Source organism: Pseudophryne corroboree, chromosome 6, assembly GCF_028390025.1.
Source record: "Pseudophryne corroboree isolate aPseCor3 chromosome 6, aPseCor3.hap2, whole genome shotgun sequence".
NCBI classification, from domain to species: domain Eukaryota; kingdom Metazoa; phylum Chordata; class Amphibia; order Anura; family Myobatrachidae; genus Pseudophryne; species Pseudophryne corroboree.
The window spans coordinates 465,762,833-465,787,434 of NC_086449.1; the positions used below are offsets into that span (position 1 = coordinate 465,762,833).

At 42.7% G+C, this 24,602-nt stretch overlaps 1 protein-coding gene and 1 pseudogene across 9 annotated transcripts in view; both read left to right on the top strand.

Annotated features, from left to right (window-relative positions):
- Positions 1-24,602, top strand: part of CADPS2 (calcium dependent secretion activator 2) — a 919,737-nt gene that overhangs the window by 203,541 nt on the left and 691,594 nt on the right. For 8 of the 9 annotated variants that reach the window (XM_063927182.1, XM_063927183.1, XM_063927184.1 and 5 more), the window contains exon 3: positions 10,752-11,084. The exons of the other annotated variant lie outside the window; for it this stretch is intronic. In XM_063927182.1, the coding sequence (XP_063783252.1) occupies positions 10,752-11,084 (333 nt within the window). The remainder of the gene's footprint in view (positions 1-10,751; positions 11,085-24,602) is intronic. 9 annotated transcript variants of the gene reach the window in all.
- On the top strand, positions 24,471-24,589 carry LOC134937248 (5S ribosomal RNA; annotated as a pseudogene).

The following is a 24,602-nucleotide window of genomic DNA, read 5'->3' on the forward strand; positions in this document are numbered from 1 at the left end:
TCACAATGGAGGGTAATGACTAAGAGTGCTGCTGACCTGGAGGCGTCCCACCTCCTATCGAAACTTGTATTTGGTGTTGGTCAGCGCGCTCTATGGGGGATAACGAGGGGGGTTTTGATGTGATGTGGAGTAAGGGTGTTGACTGGTTGAATGATTTGTTATCTGTGTACCTCTAATAAGGATGATGTGCTAATGATCACTCAGGGTTGGATAATCAGGATGATTTATTAGAAATGTAAACCGGATCTGCGCCCTAAATGTAAGTTAGTCTTTGTCCCAGGTTTCCTCACCACTGTCAGGTGTGTCCTGCAGACTACCCTTTTCAAGGTATACCCTCCTGATGGTATACTGATGAGGCTACAGCTCAGGTAAATGTCAGGTGTGCCCTATGGGCCACCTTTACCATAGGTGTGGTTGATGCCTATGTGCCCTCTGATGCTGTGTCTGATTGTGAGGTATGTGGTGTGACTAGTGCGGCGTCCCGCCTGTCAGACCCCTCTCATGTGCGGCACTGAGTGGTGTGGTCATGGGCTGTGTTACACACTTACCGCCGGGGGCAGGTGCTGCCTGCCGCCGGTGACCGAGTCTTTTCCGTCCTCAGGCCTGCTCTCCTGTGTCCACGTCCTCCGTGTATCTTCCGTGTCTATTGGACCGCACGCTCCACCTGCGGCTGCCGGTCTCCTCCGTCTTAGGTCCCGTCCTGTGGCTTCCTGGTTCGCGTGTCACGTGCCGGGTCACGTGAGCGCGCTGTGTGTAAAGATTACCGCTGTGTCTCCTTCTCCAGCCGGAGAGAGGAGAGTGAGAATGTTGACAATGTAGATAGTGTTACTTGCAGGTTCCCAACGCGTTTCAGCACGAGTGCCTTTTTCTAGGGTTGCACGTGTGATGTTCCGTGGCTATTTTATGCTGCAGTCGCTGTGCTGATTGGTCCTTCCTTAGCCTCCCATTCTCTATTGTGATTGGAAGGGAGATACTTCAATCATGTCGATCTTATGCACATAGTTAGGTGTGTAATTCTGTCATTCATGTGCATTTATTTATTGTGTGGCTATCTAGTCTCAATTGCAGATATATTGTATATATATTTTGTTACATGCCTCCCTTCTTAACGGAAGGATTATTATGTTATGCAGCTTAACTGTTGGATGAGGGACAGGGTACAATTTTAATCATCAGTGTGGGGAGGGGCTAAGGGATCAGCTTGTGGTGAAGTACTATTAATGAATATTGGTTCGACCCTGTTGGGGTGAATCTAATATATACTGCACTAATGGTGACTGGCTATGTCACAATATGTGGGGAAGGTGGGAGATGAGGGAATAGGGGGGGATGGATGAGGATAAAGAAATGTGTTTTAATCAGGGTTTGTTCTGTATTGCGTCTGATTATAAGGCTGCAGCTGTGTTGTAATCTATATTGAGGCCTCGTGGTGTGAGTGTCTTCAGATTGAAGATCCATCTGAGTTCTTCTCTATTGATTTTTTTCACATAGTCTCCCCCTCGCCAGTTATTAGTGACCTGTTGTATTGCCATGAATTGTAATTTGGATGGATCCTGCATGTGTGTCTCTTTGAAATGTTGTGAAACACTGTGTTGGTCATACCCTTTCTTTATGTTATGAATGTGTTCAGAAATCCTGATCTTTAGTGTTCTGATGGTACGTCCAACATATTGTAGTCCACACGGGCATGTGATCAGATATATAACCCCTTTTGTGTGGCATGAGACATCTTCCCTAATTTTGTATTTCTGTCCTGTGATGTTCGAGGAGAACTCTATAATTCTTTTGGTTGTTCTTGAATTGGATGTTCTACAGCCTAAACATGATCCACAGTAATGGAATCCCTGCTTCTTCCCTGTACCGTCTAATGTTGTCTGTTGTGATCTAGTTGGTGGGATGTGATTGTGTACGAGTTTGTCTTTCAGATCTGGGGCTTTTTTGTACACTACTTTTGGTTGTGGGGGTAGTATTCTGGCTAAAGTCTCATCTTGCATGAGGATTGTCCAGTGTTTCATTATGCTCTGTTTTATCTGGCCTGCTCCGGTGTTGTATTGTGTTACAAAATAGATGTCATTATTGTGTTGTTTGTCGTCCCTTTCTTTGTATTTTAAGAGATCTCCCCTGTCTGTGTCTTCCAATTTTTTAAAAGCTTTATGTACAATTTCCTTATCGTATTTTTTGTCTAGAAATTTCTGTTTGAGATCTTGTCCTTGTTTGCGGTATTCTTCTATCTGTGTGCAGTTTCTTCTTAATCGTGTGAATTGTCCTGTAGGGATACTATGAAGCCAATTTGGATGGTGGCCACTTGTGGATAAAATGTAGCTATTGACGTCCACCTTTTTGTGATGTGTACGTGTATGAATCTGATTGTCCTTGATGTAAATGTCTAGGTCAAGAAAAATTGCTTGTTCCTTGCTATACTTGGTCGTGAACTGTAGATTTCTGTCGTTGTTGCTAATGTATAGTAGGAATGTGTTTAGGTCGTGTTCTGTCCCTTTCCATATGAATAGGATGTCGTCTATGTACCTACGCCAAAGGACCAGGTTCGCCCCAAAGTCATGCCCCTTCCAGATGTTGTCCTCCTCCCACTTGCTCATGAACAGGTTTGCATAACTTGGTGCGAACCTGGTCCCCATGGCTGTCCCTGTCTGTTGTTTGTAATATTCATCCTCGAACCAGGTGTAATTATGCTCCAATATGAATGTTATGGCCTTTATTATGAAGTCAATCTGTGCCGGTTGTAGTGTAGCATCCTGTGAAAGGAAGTGTCTGGAACTGTCAGTCCCTTGATTGTGCTCTATGATGGTATAGAGGGATGTAACATCACTGGTAACCATTATCATGTCATCCGCCCAGGTTATGTCTTGAAGTAATTGAAGTACATGGGTGGTGTCTCTAAGGTGTGATTTCTGTCTGACTACGTGCTGTTGAAGAAAGGAGTCTATATATCTGGATAAGTTCGATGTAAGTGAATTAATCCCTGAAATGATGGGTCTTCCTGGCGGGTGTTCCAAATCTTTGTGTATCTTCGGAAGGTAATAAAATACTGGTATTACCGGATTTGCTGGTGTGAGGAACTCAAATTCTTTTTTGTTGATAATCCCTATTGATACACCTTTGTTTAATAATGATTGTAACTGCCGTTTGTAATCTTGTGTTGGGTCCCCTTTCAGTTTGGTATATGTGTGTGTATCGCCAAGTAGTCGTGCTGATTCTTGAATGTAGTCACTTTTATCGAGTAACACTATACCTCCCCCCTTATCTGCCGGTTTGATGATAAGTGTTTTGGTACCCTTGAGTTCCTCCAATGCCTGTATCTCTCCCTTGTCCAAATTTAGACGTTTTTTGTGTGTCTTGTCAATTTTCTCTAGGTCATTGGTTACCAGTTGTTCAAACGTGTTGATTATGTGACCCTTTATGTGTTGTGGGTAAAATGTTGATTGTGGTTTGCATTCGGTATGCCTGAATGTTGAGGTTTCATTGACAGGTACGTGTTGTAGATGGGTCTGTGCAAAGAATTTTTTGAGGGTGAGTTTCCTTGTGAATGCCTGTATGTCCATATAAGTTTCAAACTTATTCATTTTTTTGGTGGGGGCAAATTTAAGGCCCTTGTTGAGTAGTTTCTTATGTTGATCTCCTAATGGGAAGCTACTTAGGTTAAATACTCCTTCGGTCAGCGGGGTTTTCTCTGTGCCCTTGGTGGTCTTATTCTTTTGGCCTCCCCTACACCCTCTTCTGTTTCTAGGGTTTTTCTTTTGTTGTTTTGTTTCTTTACTGTGGGTGTACGGCAGGCCGCAATGCCTGCCTCCAGGTCTAAAAAATCTATGTCCCAGTGTTCCCCGTTTTTGGTGGTGGTAGTGGGTGGTTGGCTGTGTGGTCCTTCGGTTTGTGTTATGTTCTTTTCTCCAATCTCGCTTGGTGTTTCTGACTGTGTGTCTATTACTGCTGTTAAGCAGCCTGTCTCTAGGGATTGTCTTATTGTGTCCTCGTAGTTTGGGTCCTCTATCTCGTGGATGGAAAAAGATGATTCTATGTCTTTCATACATGATGTGTCAGTGATATCTGATTCTGTCTCGGAGTCTCGGAGTCTGGTTGTGTCTGTCTGTTTGTGTTGGAGTGTAGTATTGTCATGTACTCTTGATACGTCAAGAGACAAAGAGACACACATGCAGGATCCATCCAAATTACAATTCATGGCAATACAACAGGTCACTAATAACTGGCGAGGGGGAGACTATGTGAAAAAAATCAATAGAGAAGAACTCAGATGGATCTTCAATCTGAAGACACTCACACCACGAGGCCTCAATATAGATTACAACACAGCTGCAGCCTTATAATCAGACGCAATACAGAACAAACCCTGATTAAAACACATTTCTTTATCCTCATCCATCCCCCCCTATTCCCTCATCTCCCACCTTCCCCACATATTGTGACATAGCCAGTCACCATTAGTGCAGTATATATTAGATTCACCCCAACAGGGTCGAACCAATATTCATTAATAGTACTTCACCACAAGCTGATCCCTTAGCCCCTCCCCACACTGATGATTAAAATTGTACCCTGTCCCTCATCCAACAGTTAAGCTGCATAACATAATAATCCTTCCGTTAAGAAGGGAGGCATGTAACAAAATATATATACAATATATCTGCAATTGAGACTAGATAGCCACACAATTAATAAATGCACATGAATGACAGAATTACACACCTAACTATGTGCATAAGATCGACATGATTGAAGTATCTCCCTTCCAATCACAATAGAGAATGGGAGGCTAAGGAAGGACCAATCAGCACAGCGACTGCAGCATAAAATAGCCACGGAACATCACACGTGCAACCCTAGAAAAAGGCACTCGTGCTGAAACGCGTTGGGAACCTGCAAGTAACACTATCTACATTGTCAACATTCTCACTCTCCTCTCTCCGGCTGGAGAAGGAGACACAGCGGTAATCTTTACACACAGCGCGCTCACGTGACCCGGCACGTGACACGCGAACCAGGAAGCCACAGGACGGGACCTAAGACGGAGGAGACCGGCAGCCGCAGGTGGAGCGTGCGGTCCAATAGACACGGAAGATACACGGAGGACGTGGACACAGGAGAGCAGGCCTGAGGACGGAAAAGACTCGGTCACCGGCGGCAGGCAGCACCTGCCCCCGGCGGTAAGTGTGTAACACAGCCCATGACCACACCACTCAGTGCCGCACATGAGAGGGGTCTGACAGGCGGGACGCCGCACTAGTCACACCACATACCTCACAATCAGACACAGCATCAGAGGGCACATAGGCATCAACCACACCTATGGTAAAGGTGGCCCATAGGGCACACCTGACATTTACCTGAGCTGTAGCCTCATCAGTATACCATCAGGAGGGTATACCTTGAAAAGGGTAGTCTGCAGGACACACCTGACAGTGGTGAGGAAACCTGGGACAAAGACTAACTTACATCTAGGGCGCAGATCCGGTTTACATTTCTAATAAATCATCCTGATTATCCAACCCTGAGTGATCATTAGCACATCATCCTTATTAGAGGTACACAGATAACAAATCATTCAACCAGTCAACACCCTTACTCCACATCACATCAAAACCCCCCTCGTTATCCCCCATAGAGCGCGCTGACCAACACCAACCACATAGGTTTTAACAAAAGATTCATCGATTATGTTTTTCTTCTGTGGAAGGGTACAGAAGAGGAGTTTCTAACTATGGTAGCTGAGCTTAATATATTGAATAGTCCTATTAGGTTTACTTATGCTATATCACCTATCGAAATAAGTTCTTGATGTGTCTATTTTTATTAAAGAAAACACCGTTATGACCACCTTGTTTCGCAAACCCACAGATAGGAATGCCATTCTACAAGCTACTAGTCATCACCCGGCAGCATTAAAAGAAAATTTGCCCGTGTCTCAATTCCTGCGAGTTATGATAATTAACTCAGATGAAATGAGGAGTGAAACGCAACTGGAGGAGATCCGTGAAAGATTCCTAGAATGGGGTTACGTGACCAGAACCTTGGATCATTGCCTGAATAAGTCCAAGAAGATCTTTTGTCGGGATAACACTAAGAGAAATAAAGCACCAAACCGGATGTTATTCTCCATGAAGTTTGACAATTGTTCGGGTGCCATACTCAAGACGATTAGTAAGCATTGGCCTATAGTAGCCTCAGACCCAGGGTTACCTTACACCCAGATAGGCCCACCTATGATGGCATATCAAAGGGGGCCCCAATCTCAAGCAACTACTTATGCGGCCCACTTTTAATCCTGAGAAAGGTCTGGACCAAGTACAACTAATGAGATCAAAACCAGGGTGTTTTACCTGCGGAAGTTGTACCACATGCCGCGCCATGCTTTCTGGTTCATTTTTTTCACACCTTCACATGGGTAAAAAAATTATGTACCATCTACACTGTCGTCTTGATCATGTCATATATATATATTGATGTGCCCCTGTGGCTTGTATTATGTTGAGATCACTACGCACCCATTCAGAGATCGTATGGCTAACCACCGATCATCCATACATTCAACCTTACTCACCGGACAAACTTAAAGGTGAATCATCATGTAGCTGCCTTAAAGTGCAAATTAATAGATTGGGTCCCGCCGCCGCCTCTTGGGGGTGATCGGGCATTGTTTTTGAAACAAAGAAAGTTTCTAGATCCATAAATTAGATACTGTTTCACTGAGGGGAATGAATGAGCATAACAACTTTAATATTTTTATGTCAATATGTATGTGTAAGAATACACATACATCAGTATTCTTGTTAGGGTGCTGGGATTTACCTACAAACTGCATGTAAAAAAATGTGTATGTGTTTTTCTTCTATGTGTATATTAAGTTGTATTTTTTCATCTGTATATAGTACTTATGTGATATATGTTGTATATATTGGGGTACACTGTTAGTACCATTATGTTAGTGGGTTTGTTACATTTCTGCTGCCAGGTCACCTGGAGCAACGTAATGCATTCAACCATCTAATATATTTTATTTACAGCCTCTACCCTTTGTTGACAGCGGTGGAACTCACCGCACTTCCTGTTATAGTATACTGAAACGCACGATTGGTGACTCTGGTTTTGGTAGGCCTTGTCCGACGGCCACTTCCGGCGGATGCACCCGTGGAACGCATTGCGACTCCCGGCCTGTTGGGTTGGCTGAGTTCGGCGGCCACTTCCGGCGGATGTACCCGTGGAATGCATGGGTCTTCCAGCCGCGGCGTTTGAGCCATTTTCAACTTTATACTGGATGGTGTGTTGATAGAGCATGTTTTCCCAGTGACTGTAAGTTTGAGGGTTAGAGGAGACGTAGGTACCGTTAGAGTCGTGGTCAGTGGTATTATTGTGGCTAGCGGTCCGTTCATGCACTTCCTGTTGGTCCACCTATAAATTCCTGGAGTGTAAGTTTGTATATACTGCCAGCATGAATCAGGATCTGATGTCAGCATTGGTAAGTGTATGGTCTGTTGTGATTTATAGACTGTAGTAATTGCACCAGCTATTGATACCATCTATGGCTTATTTACAGCCTTTTTTTCTGAGAAAGAAGGTTACCCTTTTGTCAAGTTGATGACGTAGTGAAAGTTTCAGGTAATAACCTGTAACACTATTGTCACTTAAATCTTATGTTTGCTATATATTAGTAGTATGTCATATAATGTAGTCCTGTTTCTTTCCTAGAGACATGCTGGCAGTCTTGATTTTAATTTATGTTGTGAGAATGCCCGGTTGGGCTCGTGGATTTGGTATACAGAGAGTTAAGCTTTTCTGGATTTGACTACACTGTGTTGTTAAAATAACTCATAGTAGCATGAGAAAGGTGAAGGTATTCAGCTATTATATAACTACATGCTCTGAGGTGGCCTGGCAGGCTTGGTCTCATGTTTTTATGTGTTTTCTTTGTATAGATGCTGATATTCATATGATCAACTTGTCTGTACAACTGAGTCTGTTGAAATTATATAAGCCTTGTCCTGATGAAGATTCATTCTTTGTGAATCGAAACGTCGAGATTATGAGCTTATCTAAAAAAATTGATGACGTCTTAAGAAAATTATACTTTGAGTATTCATTGGAGAGTGCACCCTTCCCCCGTATGGTGGAATTGCGTGTGTGTATATATAGGTACGTGTGTGTGTGTGTGTGTGTATGTATGTATGTATATATATATATATATATATATATATATATATTATGCAGAACTCCTTGCTTAGTAGTACATTTTAATCAGCTTCTCTTACATATACTTGCTGCATGTATGCTTAAACTATATGTAAGGCTTCAGAATTTTTACTAACTTATATTTTTATAAATGTGCCACAAACTGTAATATAAAATGGTAACAGGGTATCACGGCATAAATAGAAAACACCATGGCGCACCATAGCATAAGTAGCAAACAATATCACACCACAAACGAGGTTGGACAGATTGATAGGGGCCAGCGTAAGGAGACTCGCTGAAGCTATCCGGCAAGTGTATTCAGTACTCAATGATCCTGTACCCAAAGAATGGGTAAGCAAACAGTCACTGAAGTGGAGGAGAAAATGCACTGTTGACGTAGATAGTGTTAATGAAGAATTAGAGGGTAAAAGACCCTGCATGTAATAGCTTACATACTAATAGAAAGGGTTGGGCAGTTGGAGCATGAACTGCAAATGATATTTAGTGGAGGGGAAGAGGAGAAAAGTATGGAGCTATCAGGAGGGCTGGTACACATTAAGAAAGTACTTTTTAGGGACAATGAGGAGACTATTTGAGAGTCTGAGTGAGGAAGTTAGTATCAGAGGATGGAGGCATATTGGGTGAAACCTTTGAGGTGCGCATGAGAAGAAGTTGCCAGGGTGTATCAGAAGGCAGTGATATCATGAGGAATGGAAAGGGCAGGAGGGAGTGTGGAGAGTGATGTGGTTAGAAATCTAGGGAGAGGAGGAATGGTTTAAGGCTTCGTAAGGGCGAGTAGTTTAAACTGATTTCTAAGTGAAATAGGGAGCTAGTGAAGCAGGCTGCAGATGGGTAAGGCAGATTCCGTTCATTGTAAAAGGAAAATGTGATGAACAGCAGCTTTGAGGATGTGTTGAAGTGGGGAGAGGCAAAAGAGAGACCAGAGAGGAAGAGGTAGTAATCTTGATGGGAAATGATAACGTAAATGACTGTTTTGGCATTAGGGCTAAGAAAGAAAACAGATGAAAACATGAACAGGGGTAAGGGGTTAAAATGATTGCTTTATTTCCTGCATGGGCATCGAGAGGGGATGCAGTCAATATACCACCTGTCGGGATCCTGGCATTCATGATCCCAGCGTCAGAATCCCGACAGATGTGTAAATGCCGATGCCCAGAATCCCGACAGAAGCCTGGTATTCCCCCTCGGGTGGTGGTCCACACCACAACCCGAGGGGGAATAGAATAGTGTGGCGAGCGAAGTTTGCCACCAGGTCCAAAGCGTGGCTGCGCTCGCTGCTGGGATTACAGCATCTGTCTCCTGACCGCTGACATCCCATACTTATTTATGGGTAAAGAGCTCATAGCTAAAGCTGTATGTTTCTAATTTCATGAAAATCTCTATAAATTAGGTAAATACAGTACAACTATTTTAACTTTGGAGTGGAGCAACTTTCTTCTCAACCGATTTGGTGAGGTCCGACTCCCGTGCGAGCCAAATTTTACCTTTGTTATTTTGCCTCTCTCTGTGCTTCTAAAATGGGATAAAGGAAATTGAAACCATAAATATCGAAGATCAACCCGTATGAAACTGGGCACATCTACTAGCATTGTATACTAGAATAAAACATGTTTCAGTCCACTGCTTCATCACATTTTCTAATACATTTGAACTTCTCAGGCAAATTGTTCCTTTTTAAAATAAAGGTCCATGTTTAATTTTGAGGCCTGGTACTAGTTGATTAAGTCATTATAGAGATGTGTAATTATGAACTTTAATCATAAATGTATTCCATATGTAAAACTGAACCTATGAGTTCTATAAACACCCCTAGTTTAACCCTTAATATACCAAGCCTACCTCGTCAACGTACTTTACCAAGCTGGGGTCTTCAGAGGACCCCGCATTTTTTGTCTAAATTCTCAATTGTTTGATGCGGTAAATTACTAAAATTATGTTTTTTTGGGGTTTCTGAACGGATACGTTCTAGTAAGGGATACGACAGCATAAAATAATTTGTTTATTTCAAGAGTAGTTAGCTAATAAAAGCCATATATTTTTCTTCATTACAGTGTGTACATTTTTACATCCGATTGGATACTGTACATTCTTGTAAAAAGGTTATATCATTTTACTACGGTAACAATTCATCACCATTCATGTGTTGCCATCGCTACAGTCCTTAGCACATGTCACATTGGTGGTTGTTTTCCTGTGTTTCTCACATATAAAACATTCTGCATTTGTAACGTTTTTTTGTGTTTTTTATTATTTACATTTTTTTTGAAAGAACATTTTATAAGCCTAAATGCACAGTATTTATCTTAATCCTATGCGGGACACATAGAGAAATCAGAAGTAAAATAGTTGTTATAGATACGGCAGGATCACAAAAAATAACATTCTGGGGTCCTCAGAAGACCCCCCTTGGTATACTAAAGGTTAAAGTAAGCATGATTATCTTTTTACTATTCACTATGTTTCCAATTTAACTTATTATTCTGCAATTGAAATGATAATTTTTTTTTTTTTTTCAAACGTCTGTTTAACAGGTTTTCTTGAAGAGTGAACTAGTTGCCAGAATGGTACACAATGGAGGGTGCTCTTCCAATGACTTCAGGGAAGTTTTTAAAAAGAACATTGAAAAAAGAGTACGAAGCTTGCCAGAAATTGCTGGATTAAGCAAAGAAACTGTTTTAAGTTCTTGGATTGCTAAATATGATGCTATTTACAGAGGTGAAGAGGATCTTCGCAAACCGCCAAACAGGATGGCACTTAGTGCAGTGTCTGAACTCATACTTAGTAAAGAACAACTATATGAAATGTTTCAACAGATTTTGGGAATTAAGAAATTAGAACATCAGTTATTATACAATGCTTGCCAGGTAAGTGTGTGCAGTTTGTATATGTAGCACAGTTTGGCTTTTCGAAATTGCCTTTATATATTTATTTTTCAATACTTTTTTTATTGTGTCAGGCTGACACTACCTGCTTGTGTTTTTGTAAAGAGTTCCATGTGATCCACTAAACAAAAAATTAGTTGGTTTATATGAAATAGTTCTGCATATACTGTATGTTCATAAATATTTTACATTTCTGGAGCTCATCAGAATAGAAAATATAATATATAATAAAAATATAACTCTGCTCCTCGCCTTTATTGGAGGGGGGGGGGGATTTAAGTGTTTTGCGTGCTGGCAGCCACTAGATGTTGTTTGTCATTTTGACGGACTGGTAGCTAGTTTGCAATAATGTTGTAATTAGGGAGGCCAATTCCAGGGGATTTTTTTAATTACTGGGATTGGGTTAGCGAGAAAAACAATATTTAATGCCTCCCGCCCAGCCCCCACAGTGACTCACCCTCCTCTCGGGGGGCGGCGCGGCTTGCTGTGGGTGGCGAGGTTGGCTGTGAGTGTGGGCGGTCCGGCCGGCATTATGGCTGGCATTGGCCTGCATCGCTTGACCTCTGACATCACGTTATGCAACGCACATCCATGCAGCTGCACAGCCGGGGGCAGGGGGAGCTGGGCATCATCTGAGCTATCTGCTAAAGATGCTCAGTGCTGCCCAATATAAAAAAGAATAAAAATATTAATAGCTCTATTCCCGGGATCCCGTCAATCCCCATGGGTAACAATATTTTCTTACACACCTCAGACTGTCGGTGACTATCCCACTGAAGCTTCTCTTATCCACCTTATTAAAGAGAACAATGTTTTGTGTACTGTAATTAGCAATTCTAAATTGTATGCAACAGATCTCAAGTTATGTAAGGTTTTTCATATGTAATTGAGAATGTTACTTGTACTCTTTATATAAGTAAAATATATTACATTTTGTTTCCTTTTTTTAGTACCATGTAGCCTTTGGTCTTTACTTGAAATTTTGGCCATCACAAGTATTTAGTATGGTACTATGAAACCTATTTAAGTTTTTGTTTTTAAAAAGCAAATTTATATAGGGAAGTAGGGAAAGAGAACCTGGAATCACATGAAGTTATTGGAGTTAATTTATCATACACCGTTAAAAAATAAAATAAAAAAATACTCATTATAAGGGAGATGTATGAAATTTGGTGAGAGATGAAATGGAGAGGTACCAACCAATCAGCGTCTAACTGCTATTTCTCTTTATACCCCAGTGTCTACAGTCTTCAGTGTCCCCTGGTGGATGAGACGAGTGGCTATTGGGAGATGGCTCCTCTCCCTCTATTTCTCATCAGCCCTTAGTTTTTAGAAATGTGCCGAGGGAGTCAGTCACACTGGGCTGGGCTCCAGCCAATTATTGTTTTATTTTAATTTGTTTTATTCTTAATTGACTTTTACTATATTCAAAAAGACTGCTTCAGGTTGAGACCCTTCGCCACTTAGTAGAAAAGTGGTGTCAGGGTCTAGAGCGACCTGACTCTGTCAGGGAAAGTCTGTCCGTGCTTATACTGAAAAGCTCCTGCCATTGTTTTCACTGCCATCCTGAGATCTCCTGGAAGGAGTGAGTATAGCGCAGTTTCCGCTGCCTGCATCACCCTCTCCATACTCCCTCTCCTCAGTTCTCCTCAGTACTGTTACACAGGTTTAGCACTTTGGCAGGCTACCAGAAAGCCTCTATTTGAAGACTTCCTGACCTCGTCCACCAGCACATCCCTGTCACTTTGCCTCAGGAGGCTGTTCTGCACCAAAGGTTAACTGGTTTAGTGGTCCTGAGGGAAGAGCCTCTTTGGCTTATAGTGTGCTCTCTCCCTCTATCCTACCTGCCTTTTTTTGTGTTACCTGTTTGTCAGGTACGTCTGTGTGACTGGTTCTCTGTGTCAGTCACAGTGACAGGCAGGGGAGCAGAACCTAAAACATCAAAGAAACTTTTTGTTTGCAACAAAAAATTGCCACAGGAATCTGCTGAAGAGGCTACCTTATGTAATGCCTGTGCACCAGAAGTGGCGGTTCAAGGAACATCTAGTGATGCTGGTACCACACCCCAGTTGGTTTCTATTTTAGCTGGGGTCATGGCGGATCTTACATCCGAGCTAGTGGCCACCTGCAGAGAACGACAATCTACTAGATTGAAGGGTCCTTCTCTGGGGTCTGTTTTGTCTCCTTTTTCCACAGAACCAGCCTAGGCAGCAAGGCTAACCAAGTCGGTGGAAGGAAAAGTGAGACTTATGGATTCTTCTGCCACGCATTCGTCAACAGCTTCTGGGCATTTTCCTAAGAAATGGGCTATTCCGGCAATTCTTCAATCGGATGAGCTGGGAGTGGAACTCCTAGCACAGGAGGAAGGAGAACTCTGACAGCTGTCTGAGTCTGGAGATCCCTTTTACCCTTTTCCTGGTGTCCATGACAGGGAACTGGGAAACTCCTCCGACAGTGGTTTTATCAGTCTCCAGCCTGTCAAAGAAGACTGCGTTACCATTCCCAGGAGTCACATTTCTAAAAGGAAATCCTGACTAGCAGGGACTATTCCCACCATAGAGTGGTAATAGAACCTGATGCAACCGGAGGTAGCCACCGAGCCCGCAGCTTGGTGAGCTCAGAGAGTTTACCTTCCAGACAACAAAGCTCAGAGTAGTTGACTGTTGGTTCAGAGGATCCTCAGACTGAAGACAGTGTCATTACATCTGTGCATTCGTCTCCTAGGCAAGATGGTAGCAGCCTTCGATGCACTCCAATTCGGTAGTTTCCATTCTCGCCCTTTCCAACTGGATCTCCTGAATCAATGGTCAGGATCTCATCTGCAACTCCACAGGATGGTGCGTTTATCTCCATGGACCAGGTTGTCACTCCTCTGGTGGCTTCAGTTGAACAATCTCACAACAGGAAGGAGGTTCGGAGTGTGGGATTGGATCATCCTAAAGACCGACGCAAGCCTAAGAGGTTGGCGTGCAGTCGTACTAAATTATAAATTTTGGGGTCATTGGTCAAACTACAAAAGAGTACTGCCAATAAATGTGTTGGAACTGAGGGCGATCTACAGTGCGCTGCTGTAAGCTGCCCAGTTACTCCATTTGAAGGTGGTGCGCATACAGTCAGAAAACACAACAGGTAGAAAAACACAGTTGCATGGGCATGCGAGAGGTTGCTTTTATTCTACGGTTTGCCGAAGTGCCCAAAATCATTCTATCTGCTGTTTTCATTTCAGGGATGGACAACTGGGAAGCAGATTATCTAAGTCACCAGGACCTTCATCTGGGAGATTTGGCTCCACACCCAGACGTCTTCCAAGCACTGCTCCATACCAGTGCTTGGAAGACGTCTGGGTTTAGAGCCCTTTCTAAAAGGGTGATGTCCACAAGTATACCTCATGGCTTCACAAATTAATCACCAACTTCCTCAGTATGTGTCCAGGACACTGGATCCGGTAGCAGAAACAGTGGATGCTCTTACGGTCCTCTGGCCATACAATCTGGTTTATCTATTTCCTCCATTTCCTTTCCTTTCTTGCTTTCTTAAAAGACTCAAGAGAGGGAGTAGGCCAGGGTCATCCTGGTGGCACCGGATAGGTCTCGGCAGGCCTGGTTCTCAGACCTACGCATGATTCTCGCAGACAATCCGTGGCCACTGCCTCTGTGCCCAGACCTCTTTCAGCAGGGGCCATTCATACACCCCGATTTAACATGGCTGCATTTAAAAGTGTGTCTGTTGAGGCGCCATTTTGGGACATAAAGGCATTCCAGAGTCTGGTGTTCCCATCATGCTGCATGCTCGCAAGCCTGTCACGGTTTCCTACTACCATCGCATTTGGTATGAAGGCCAAGGTTTTCATATGGGGTCCCTCTGCCTTTCCAGTCTAGTTCTACTTTTTGCAGGGGGGGGGGCTGGATGCAAGACTCCGTTTGGGATCTCTCAAGATGCACGTATCTGCCTTGTCTATTTTCTTTCAATTCAGATTGGAACTCCTATCTGAGGTACAGACATTCTTTCAAGGGGTGATTCGAGTACAGCTGCCATTTGTTCCCCTCACTGCTCCATGGGACTTAAATTTGGTTCCTGCTTTTCTACAGTACTCTTTCTTTGAACTGTTAGAAGAGGTGAACTTCAAGTTACTAACCCGTAAGATGGTCCTCCTGTTAGCCCTGGCATCGGCTCGGTGAGTATTAGAGTTGAGTGCTCTATAGCTTTGAATGCCATATCACATATTTCATGAGGATAGTGCAGTGCTTCGAATGCGTGTGACTTTCTTGCCTATGGTTGTGTCCACCTTCCACATAAACCAACCTATTGTGGTCCCTGTTTTGACGGAAGACTCCGGAGAGCCTTCTTCATTGGATGTAGTTTGTGCTATACGCATTTACGTAGCACGGACAGAATCCTTACGTAAGTCAGATGCATTGTTCGTGCTATGTGATGCCGTTCAACGAGGTCGCCAAGCCTACTTGAGCAATGCTCAGCAGCCTCCTGCTTCTGTTTCAGTGCATTCCATACGTGCTTTGGGTAAGTCGTGGGCTGCAAGTCCTGGTGCATCTACTACACAGCTTTGCCGTGTGGCTACATTATACATGGTGCATACTTTGTCATGTTTTTACAGGTTTGATATCTGTGCGGCCTCAGCTTTGCACCTTGGTTGCTTTGTTTTGCAGGTTCCTCAGTGCTCTCCTGGCCACCTGGGAAACTTTGGAACGTCCCCAGTGACTACAGTGTCTGCTAGTGGATGAAACAGAGAATTTGATTTTGGTACATACCGATAAATCTGGTTCTCCGATTCCACAGGGCACACTGGATAGCCACCCAGCACTGCTTTCCTGCCAGTTGTTGTTCTGGTTCAAGTTGATTGTTTGTTCTTGTTGTTTTGTATGTATCGCTTCTCTACTATTCCTCTCTGTGTCACCCCCCCGGCTTAGTTTCTCGGAAACTAAGGGATGATATGGGATAGAGGGGGAGGAGCCGCAATGTTAGATTTATTTGCCAGCTCCCAATAGCCACCTATCTATACCCCAGTGTCACTAAAGTCTCCAGTGTCCCATGTGGCATCAGAGAAACGGATTTGTCGGTAACAAAATGCAATTTTTAAAGGCTGTGTTTGAAAACTAACTAGCTGGTACTTTGGGATCTGGTCTTTAGGTCAACCTCACTTAGGTTGACACTCATTAGGTTGAGCACTATTGGTCGACATGCATAAGGTTGGTATGGTCTATAGGTCGACATGGACAAGGTTGACTTGGAAAAAGGTCGACATGAGTTTTTCACTTTTTCATTTTTGTTGTTGTCATACTTTACAATCCACATGAACTACGATTGGGAATAGTAACCTGCCCATAGCATGGCGAGCGAATCAGTGGGGTACCTGGTCACTTTACTAAGATAACAACACCAAAAAAAGTAAAATAACTCATGTCGCCTTTTTCCCCATGTTGACCCTGTTCATGTCGACACAATGACTGCGTCGACCTAGTCACTGTCGACCAATAGTGGTCGACCTATTGACTGTCGACCATATGATCCACATCTGATACTTTATTCCTCTTCACTTTATCTCTCTCCAATCTTTGATATATCTTCCATAATGAATGTATGAACGAGCAGCCAATTTTTATTGAAAGTATATTGCTGTGCTGGGTGGTATTCAGTATGTCGGCTGTTGGGATCCCGGCACTCAGTATACCGGTGCCGGAAACCCGACACCTGGCATACCGACAACTATTCTCCCTCTTTTGGGTCCACGACCCCCCTGGAGGGAGAATAAATAGCATGGCGCGCATAGAGTGCCACCATGCCCGTAAATGGCTCTTTTGCTCTCGCCCAGCTGTCTGTATGCCGGCGGTCTGGATCCCGGTGCCAGTATGCTGTCCACCGGGATCCCGGCCGCTGTGCTTGTTGTTTTTGAGGGATTACAGTTGTACCCAGATTTCCTGCACTGACCAAATCAACAGCCATTTCTTGCACCACTATTTTGTGTCTGACAGTAATGCCGTTAAATACAAGGTTCTACCTTATCAATTACATTTCAGTAAATTCAATCTACAGTATCTGTATTTTGGTTGTTGTTTTTATATCTGTTAATTAAATGTAAGGCTAGAGAGACTAACTCACAATGCATGAAAGTAGAGGCCTGGTTGGGTCATTTTAGCATCTTTTATGTGAATGCTCATAGGGTCTCTCCTTTTGTTGTAAAATTACTAATTGTATTACTAGATGTCACTCATCAAGTGTTTACTCCCGGGACCTTTCTTTAGATTGGCTTGGGGTAATTGGGTTAATAGGGACCCTTGTCTATGCATATTCCGTTTGTTAATGCCGGCAAAGTGTGTGTATAACAAGAAAGTAGATGGCACTGAGAGCTTCTAGTTTTTCTGACAGGTATGTTAATAACTTATATGTATACCCTGAAATACTTATCATTGTCACAAATCGTTTTCAAAGATATGATCAAATGTGAAAGTAACGAAGTCTTAAGATGGAAAATGTATTTAAAAATCCCAAAATAGATAAAAATAAAATAACAACTAAACCAAACACAAGCATGACAAGCCAATTATGTGTAATGTTTTGGAATGGTTTTCATATTCTGGTAGTCCTTTTAGAACATGTAGTATGACAGGCTTACAGAGTGCTAATTTTGAACTTTATTTATAAATTGATTGAGCTTTTTAATTCAAGTGATAGATAAACATGAGGGGTGTCTCCAGTGGATTATACATTTTGCCATTTAAATGTTTAATTTATCTGGAGTATTAGTTAAATGCATTGGTGTTGGCAGTCAGTGATCTGAAACTGGATTTGGCATTGTGGATACCCAGGGACTTTTTAATTGTATGTGTATGGAGGAAATGTTTGGCGATTTGTCTACATTATGATGTGATACAGTTTAATTAAAAATAAACTTGATTAAAAAGAAAGTCGTTACTTCTGTTGTGAAATATTTGTAAGGCCAGTGGTTTATTTAATGAAGTGTGATTTGTCAAAACCACCATGTTCACTGATTTTTGTTGTAGTACAGTATTTAAGGTGGCACTGTTTTTAAAAGGCAAAAGCCAGGCTTTTGGGTTACTAAATATGTATACAGGGAGTTCAAGTAGTCCCTCTTCCACAGACAGCACTATTTCTGGCTGAAGATGTCCTCTACAGTTGTGGGAGGCCAGAGAGGTACAACACCCTTAAAAGAATAACTAGATAAATACAGATGTGGCCTCATACATCTTTGCTCCGTGCGCCACAAGTTGCGTTATACTTAATGTGTGTGCGCCGTGTGTCTTGATAGCGCTGAGCTTTTTTTGTGTTTTTTCCCGCGAAAGTTTCTTAGATGCACAGTAATAGGACGCACAAGCAGCTTCTGCTGGTTAAAATATGTAGCATGCCTATATTCTGTGTGTGACAGCGATTGTATTTACCATGAAAACACTATAGCATAGCATTTTGTGTGCAAACACTGTAACGTGGCATTTCAGATGCAAACAGAGCCGCAATTACACATAGAATATAAGAATGCTGCATACCATTTTAATCAGCAGAAGCTGCTTGTGTGTCCTATTACAGTACTGTGCGTCTAAGATGTATTTTTGTGAAAGAAAATGCAAAAAAGATACCCGGTGCTACAGTGTCACGCCACAGCATGGCGTGACTTCAAGGGCTGTGTAGCATGACCGCAGCAAGGATGTAAGATGACACATCTGTGTATAAACATTAAAACCACTGACAGGTGAAATTAATAACATTGATAGTCTTCTTACAGTTGCACCTGTCAAGGGGTGGGATATACATATATTAGGCAGCAAGTGAACTCCGTTCTTGAAGTTGATGTGTTGGAAGCAAAACTAAAGGGCAAATAAAAAGACCTGAGAGACTTTGACAAGGGCAAATTTTTTCTTACAACTGGGTCAAAACATCACCCAAAAAGACAGGAGTGGTGGGATGTTACCGGTATGCAGCGGTAAGTACTCACCAAAAGTGGTCCAAGGCAGGACAACTGGTCAACAGGGGTGTCAGGGTCATGGGCCCACAAGGCTCATTGATGCACGTGGGGAGCAAATGCTGGCCCGTCTGGTCCTATTTCACAGAAGAGCTACTGTAGCACAAAGTGCTGTAAAAGTGAATGCTGGCTATAACAGAAAGGTGTCACAACACCGTGCGTAGCAGCATTCCGCCTAGCTGACACCAGTCACAGTTTACCTGTTGACCCCTGCTTGCTGGTAAAAGCACCTATGGGCATGTGAGCATCAGAACTGGACCATGGAGCAATGGCAGGAGGTGACCTAATCTAATAAATCTAATTTTACCTGTGTGGCATTTACCAGGCAGATCTGAAGATGTGATCTATGACACACGGGAGCGCACAATAGTGTGTACACACTGGACGATGTGGACAATTTATTGTTATGATTTCTCATAGAATAACAAATTATTAAAAAGATCGTCTAGTGTGTACCCAGCTTTTAGAGTAGGATAAATGGGGGAAGCTCTGATAATGCTATCTGGTGGACCTCCTCCGGTGCTTTTTTTTTTACAATTAGGTTTTAGTAAATTCGTCCAGATCACATTTCCCAATAAATGTATAGGAAATGTGATCTGCTTACAGAAAAAATGTGAATTTAAGAGCTTGAGGGAGAATTTTGTAAATTATCCTCCCATTGCCCATTAGTATATTCAGGTGACACTAAAATAATGTTCCAACAATGTCAAAATGCCCTTTTTTTACATAATTTTAGTAAAAAATGATTTTGATAAATATATTAATATAAAAGAGAAAATATTGGAATAAAGCCTTGTCAGAAAATTGCCACAAGTTCCTTTTTTTCCAGTCATTAATTCCAAAGATAGTGTAATATGTAAATGCAAAAAATGGATGAACTAATCATTATATTTGTTAGATCCAGGCTATCCGTTTTCAGATCAACCACTAAACATTCCTTATATTTAGTATGCCAGACTCCTGTTTTCTATGTCAGCAAGGCTGGGAAACACTGGAACATGGTTGGGTCTGGGGCAGGAGCTGGCATTTAAACTAACTGTAACTTTAAAAATAATCTTCTTTCCCCTGCAGCCCCATAATGCCAGTCTTCTTTAGGTGCCAAGAGCATAGGGCATGTTTAAAGGGAGCTGCCTTTGTGGTTAGATAAGTTTTTTTTTTTATTTTTTTTATTTGTAACTTTTATTTTTTTGTAGGTAGGTACTGTGCGCTGCTTGTAGAAGCACACAGTCTGAGTGTAATGGCTGTGGGAGCTGTCAGTCAGCTTGCCGTGTACAGCCGTGGTGCAGGGAGTGGTTGCCCTCTGGTGGTGATCCCCCACAGCACTCTGGTCTCTACTGAGACCAACTGGACTCGGGAACAGTGCACACTCTCACCCTTTTAGATGGCAGGCACCATCTTGCCGGGTTTCATTTGTGCGACTCCCTACTGTGAGTACACCAGTACAGACAGCCCAGCTGTAGGGGCATACTAAGTGCTTTTCCCATACGGGAGTAACACTTTACGGAAAGTACTGCCAAGGACTGTGGGGGTCAGAGCCTGTAGTGCTGTTCTCCCCTGCTTTATTGTGCAACAGTGATACAGATATGGTAAGAAGGGAAAGTGGCACTTCCTGATTCTGGACCCTGCTTGTTGTTCTCTTCAGCTGCTGCATCAACACCTCTCCTCTACAGCTGTAACAAGGGCCATGACAACTCAGAAAGGCTGAGTATTTGTGTTTATTATATTTTATATGTTGTTTGAAGTAATTGTACAGTGGCTTTTTCCTGTGTCTGGGACTTTTTTATGCCTGCACTTGCTATACATAGCAAGAAAGCGTTGGGACTATGACAGACAAAGCACACCCGTCAAAGCAAAAATTTGCTACCATGGCTTTGTTTTTCACTTGTGTCCAGTGTAGTAATAAATTAACTAAACCATGTGGAATAAATAAACAATGTGGACTCTGGGGCGTTGTGTGCAGACTGTCAGACAAGGTCTTGTGCAGGCATCTGCTGCTGCTTCTACTGCCCTTGATGTCCTGGCTTGGACATATCTGTCAGGTGCTACATGGATGAAGCTGCTCGCACTTCAGCAAGAGTATCAGGCTAGGTCATGTGTTGTGCCTGTTTCCTTAATGTATGGTTTCTAGTTGCCAAATCGTGGCATTCAGCTCCCCAATCTGTGTATAATCCCCCGTTGCTTTGGAGCATACTGCATCAGGGGTTGGAAAAATGTCCCCTTAATTTTTTTTAAAGATCATCAGCTGCACATAAGCGACTTCCTCCTTCCAGGTTTCTCTCTTGCAAGTTTTGAATTCAGAGGAGTATGAGGGGGAACGTATGGAGAATGGTGTCATCCCAGAGGACGAGGAATGCCTAGAGTCTTCTTCTAGTCATGGTATGGAAGACCTCATTGCTGCTGCTCGCTACTATCTGAACTGTTTAGATGTGGATTCCCATGCGGAACTGTGTCTGTTCGTGCATTGGCACAAGATGGTCAATACTTTCCTGTCTTATTCGGATCTCTCCAGTTTCATCGAGGTGGATTAGGAGAAGCCACATAAGAAGTTCCTCGTATATCTCAAATTTGCATCACTTTATCGACCTCAGGAGGATTTGTATACAAGTGGGAACTGCCTCCCAAGGTTAAGGCTGCAGTGACGCGATCAGCTGAATGCACGGCTCTTTCTGTTCAGAGCTCGGCGTTCTCTAAAGATCTGCTAGATACAAAATCTGAAAGGTTGTCTCATCCATTTTTATAGGCTCCGGGGTTGTTCCAACCTTTACTGGTCTTGGCATGGGTAGCTTGAGCTATGGATAATTGAGCCAAAATTGATGACTTTAACAGCGATTCATCCATGAATTCCCTTCAGGAATCAGTAGAATAGTTTTGCTGGTGCAGCTGAATATGTGTGAGACCATGGAAGACTGCTCAATTGGCTTCCAGTGTTTCAGCTACAGAAGTCTTAGCTCTCGGCCCTTTGGTTCTGCGCTTGGACTGCAGATTAGAAATCAAAACGTTCTTTGTAATCTCTTCCGTTTGGTGAGGGCATTGTTCTAGGAACTGGATATCATTATTGCTCCGGCAGGGATGGAAAAGTACTTTTCTTCCTATTGCTGCCCCTAAACAGTGGGAGCCACGCTTCCTAGTTTTTCACTCCCCCTTTCAGGGTGAAGCATCCGCTAGAGGTCAATCGACTAGCGCCATTACTTCTGTGGCAGCAGTTTGGTTTAGAAGACGATGCTTGTGGGCTCCGGAGAAGCCTAGTGTTTCTCTTTCCACCCAGAACGGTCATCAGTCAAAGGGCAGTTGCTTCTGATCAGACACCATTGGGTGAAGTCTTCTTTAGACGCCTCGGTGCTAGGATTCTCCAGAGGTTGCATCATCAACCCCCAGGGTCTGTTTTTTCGCCACTGCTCTTTGCGAGATAGAAAGAAAAAGGTGACATTGGACCAGGCTATCATTTCCTTTCTCTCAGATGATGTCATTGCTCCAGTTCCTCCATTGTAATGGAAACTGGGGTGTTACTCCAACTTGTTCCTCCTTCAGACCGAGAATGGATCATTCTAGCCAATGAATCTTCACACATTGAACACCAGATTGTGGGTAGTTCATTTTCAAATGGAATCTCTCCGATTAATGATCCACAGCATAGAACCCAACGACTTTTTGTAATCACTGGACATCAGAGATGCGTATTTACACTTTCTAATTTGCAGCTCACCCGCTCCCTACCAATCCCAGGCCACAGCTCTCCGCATCTCTCCAATCTGTATAGCCATAGCGCTCCGCATTTTCACCAAGATCATATCAATGATGGTGAAATTACTGCTCACGGAAGGTTTTACATTCATACCTTATTTAGAAGATCTGCTTGTGAAGGCTGACTAAGCTTCACAGATTTTCAGCTTTTCAAGAATTAAAGAGATTTTCCCATATGGGAATATCTCTTCAGGTGCCTTTTAAGAGCAAATCCTTCCAAGCAGCTGTTTGAGGAAATAATCAGTCTCCTGTACAAATAAACAATATACAAATATAAATACAGCGCTTATAAATGCATAGCAGACAGATACTAAAAGTAGAATCACATAGATCATTTATCACAGTATACAACAATTAAAAATGTATTTAATGTATCTAAAATCATGTAACCAGTCTTGTCAATTGAACTATTCACCTTACTGGCATGCATAATTAATAATTTCCTTCCAAATGTTGGACCGTGTGCACACGGATATTGAACCTTTTTTGGGGGATAGTCCAACCTCTGACCTTTGGGCATTGCCATAACCAAATTCAGGATACCATCTGTGGACACTGACAGCCATTGGGACTTTCATCCACCAATCGGATTTCCGTCTTTTGTTCTAACCTCCGTAACGCCGTCTCCTAGCAACCGCGGACCTGAGCGGCAACACTAATGCTAGCCAACACGCCCTGATTGGTTAATTTCACTTTCTGCTGCTACAAAAGCCTGTTCCCCCCCACCGGACCACACGGAACCCGGTAGTGAACAAGCCTAAGGGTGAAACGCGTTTTCCGCAAGGGGTCTCGTCTACACAGCTCCATCCTGGCATTAGCCCAATACACCTGCTCGATCTCCTTGGATCTCCTATTCATTGGTGAACCGTAAGCCCCACTATCTTGTGGCTGCGTGCCACAGATAGCAACACCCTCAGGAGATTCATGCTAACGTGTCTCCTCTATCACACATGTCATCTCCAGTGTGTATTATAGTGTTGTTAAGGGGTCTTTACAGCATATCAATCAAGTACTTAGTACTTTTCCTAACTAAGGCCAAGCTGTAGAAACTAAATGATTTGATTAGTAATTATTAATAACTCATTACATACTTTTCATATTTGTTTGGCATCTAGGATTTGATATTTTCTTCTCCCTTATAAACACATGCAATTTTCGTGATAACTGCATCTTTTTTACAGGGATTACTCTCTTCCCTTTTTGTATGTGTTTTATGTTGTGTGCTCTGTGAAATTCATATATCAAAGGCTTCAATTATTTATATTTCATAAGAGACTCAACTGTGCCCTTATTTTGTGACTTTCTCTATCTTCCACCGGTTTTTCCTCTCTTGTTATGTGATATACAGAGTTTGGATCAATCACAATGTGTGCAGCAGTTAAGAGGTCCTTTTGATTCTATTAAAGCGAACAGCACCAACACTTACAACCAACATATCCTATGATCACCAATTTCGTGGACTCTCATTCACGATTCCCGGAACATTGCACCACGGCAGTGGGAATTTTGGAGCCGGGTCTAACGTGGAAAGCAGATCCACATATTTTCACTACTCTTTTTCTTCTTACTCTCCTTTCTGTTTTCTTGAAATTTCATATTTCTTATATAGGTGCACTCTCATTGGTGTACACATAATTCTCTACTACCATACCACGCTGTCAGCGCCCGATCTCGTCTGATCTTGGAAGCTAAACAGCGTTGGGCCAGGTCAGTATCAGGAAAGGAGACTGCCTGCGAATACCTGGTGTTGTAGAGCAGGATTTTCCTCA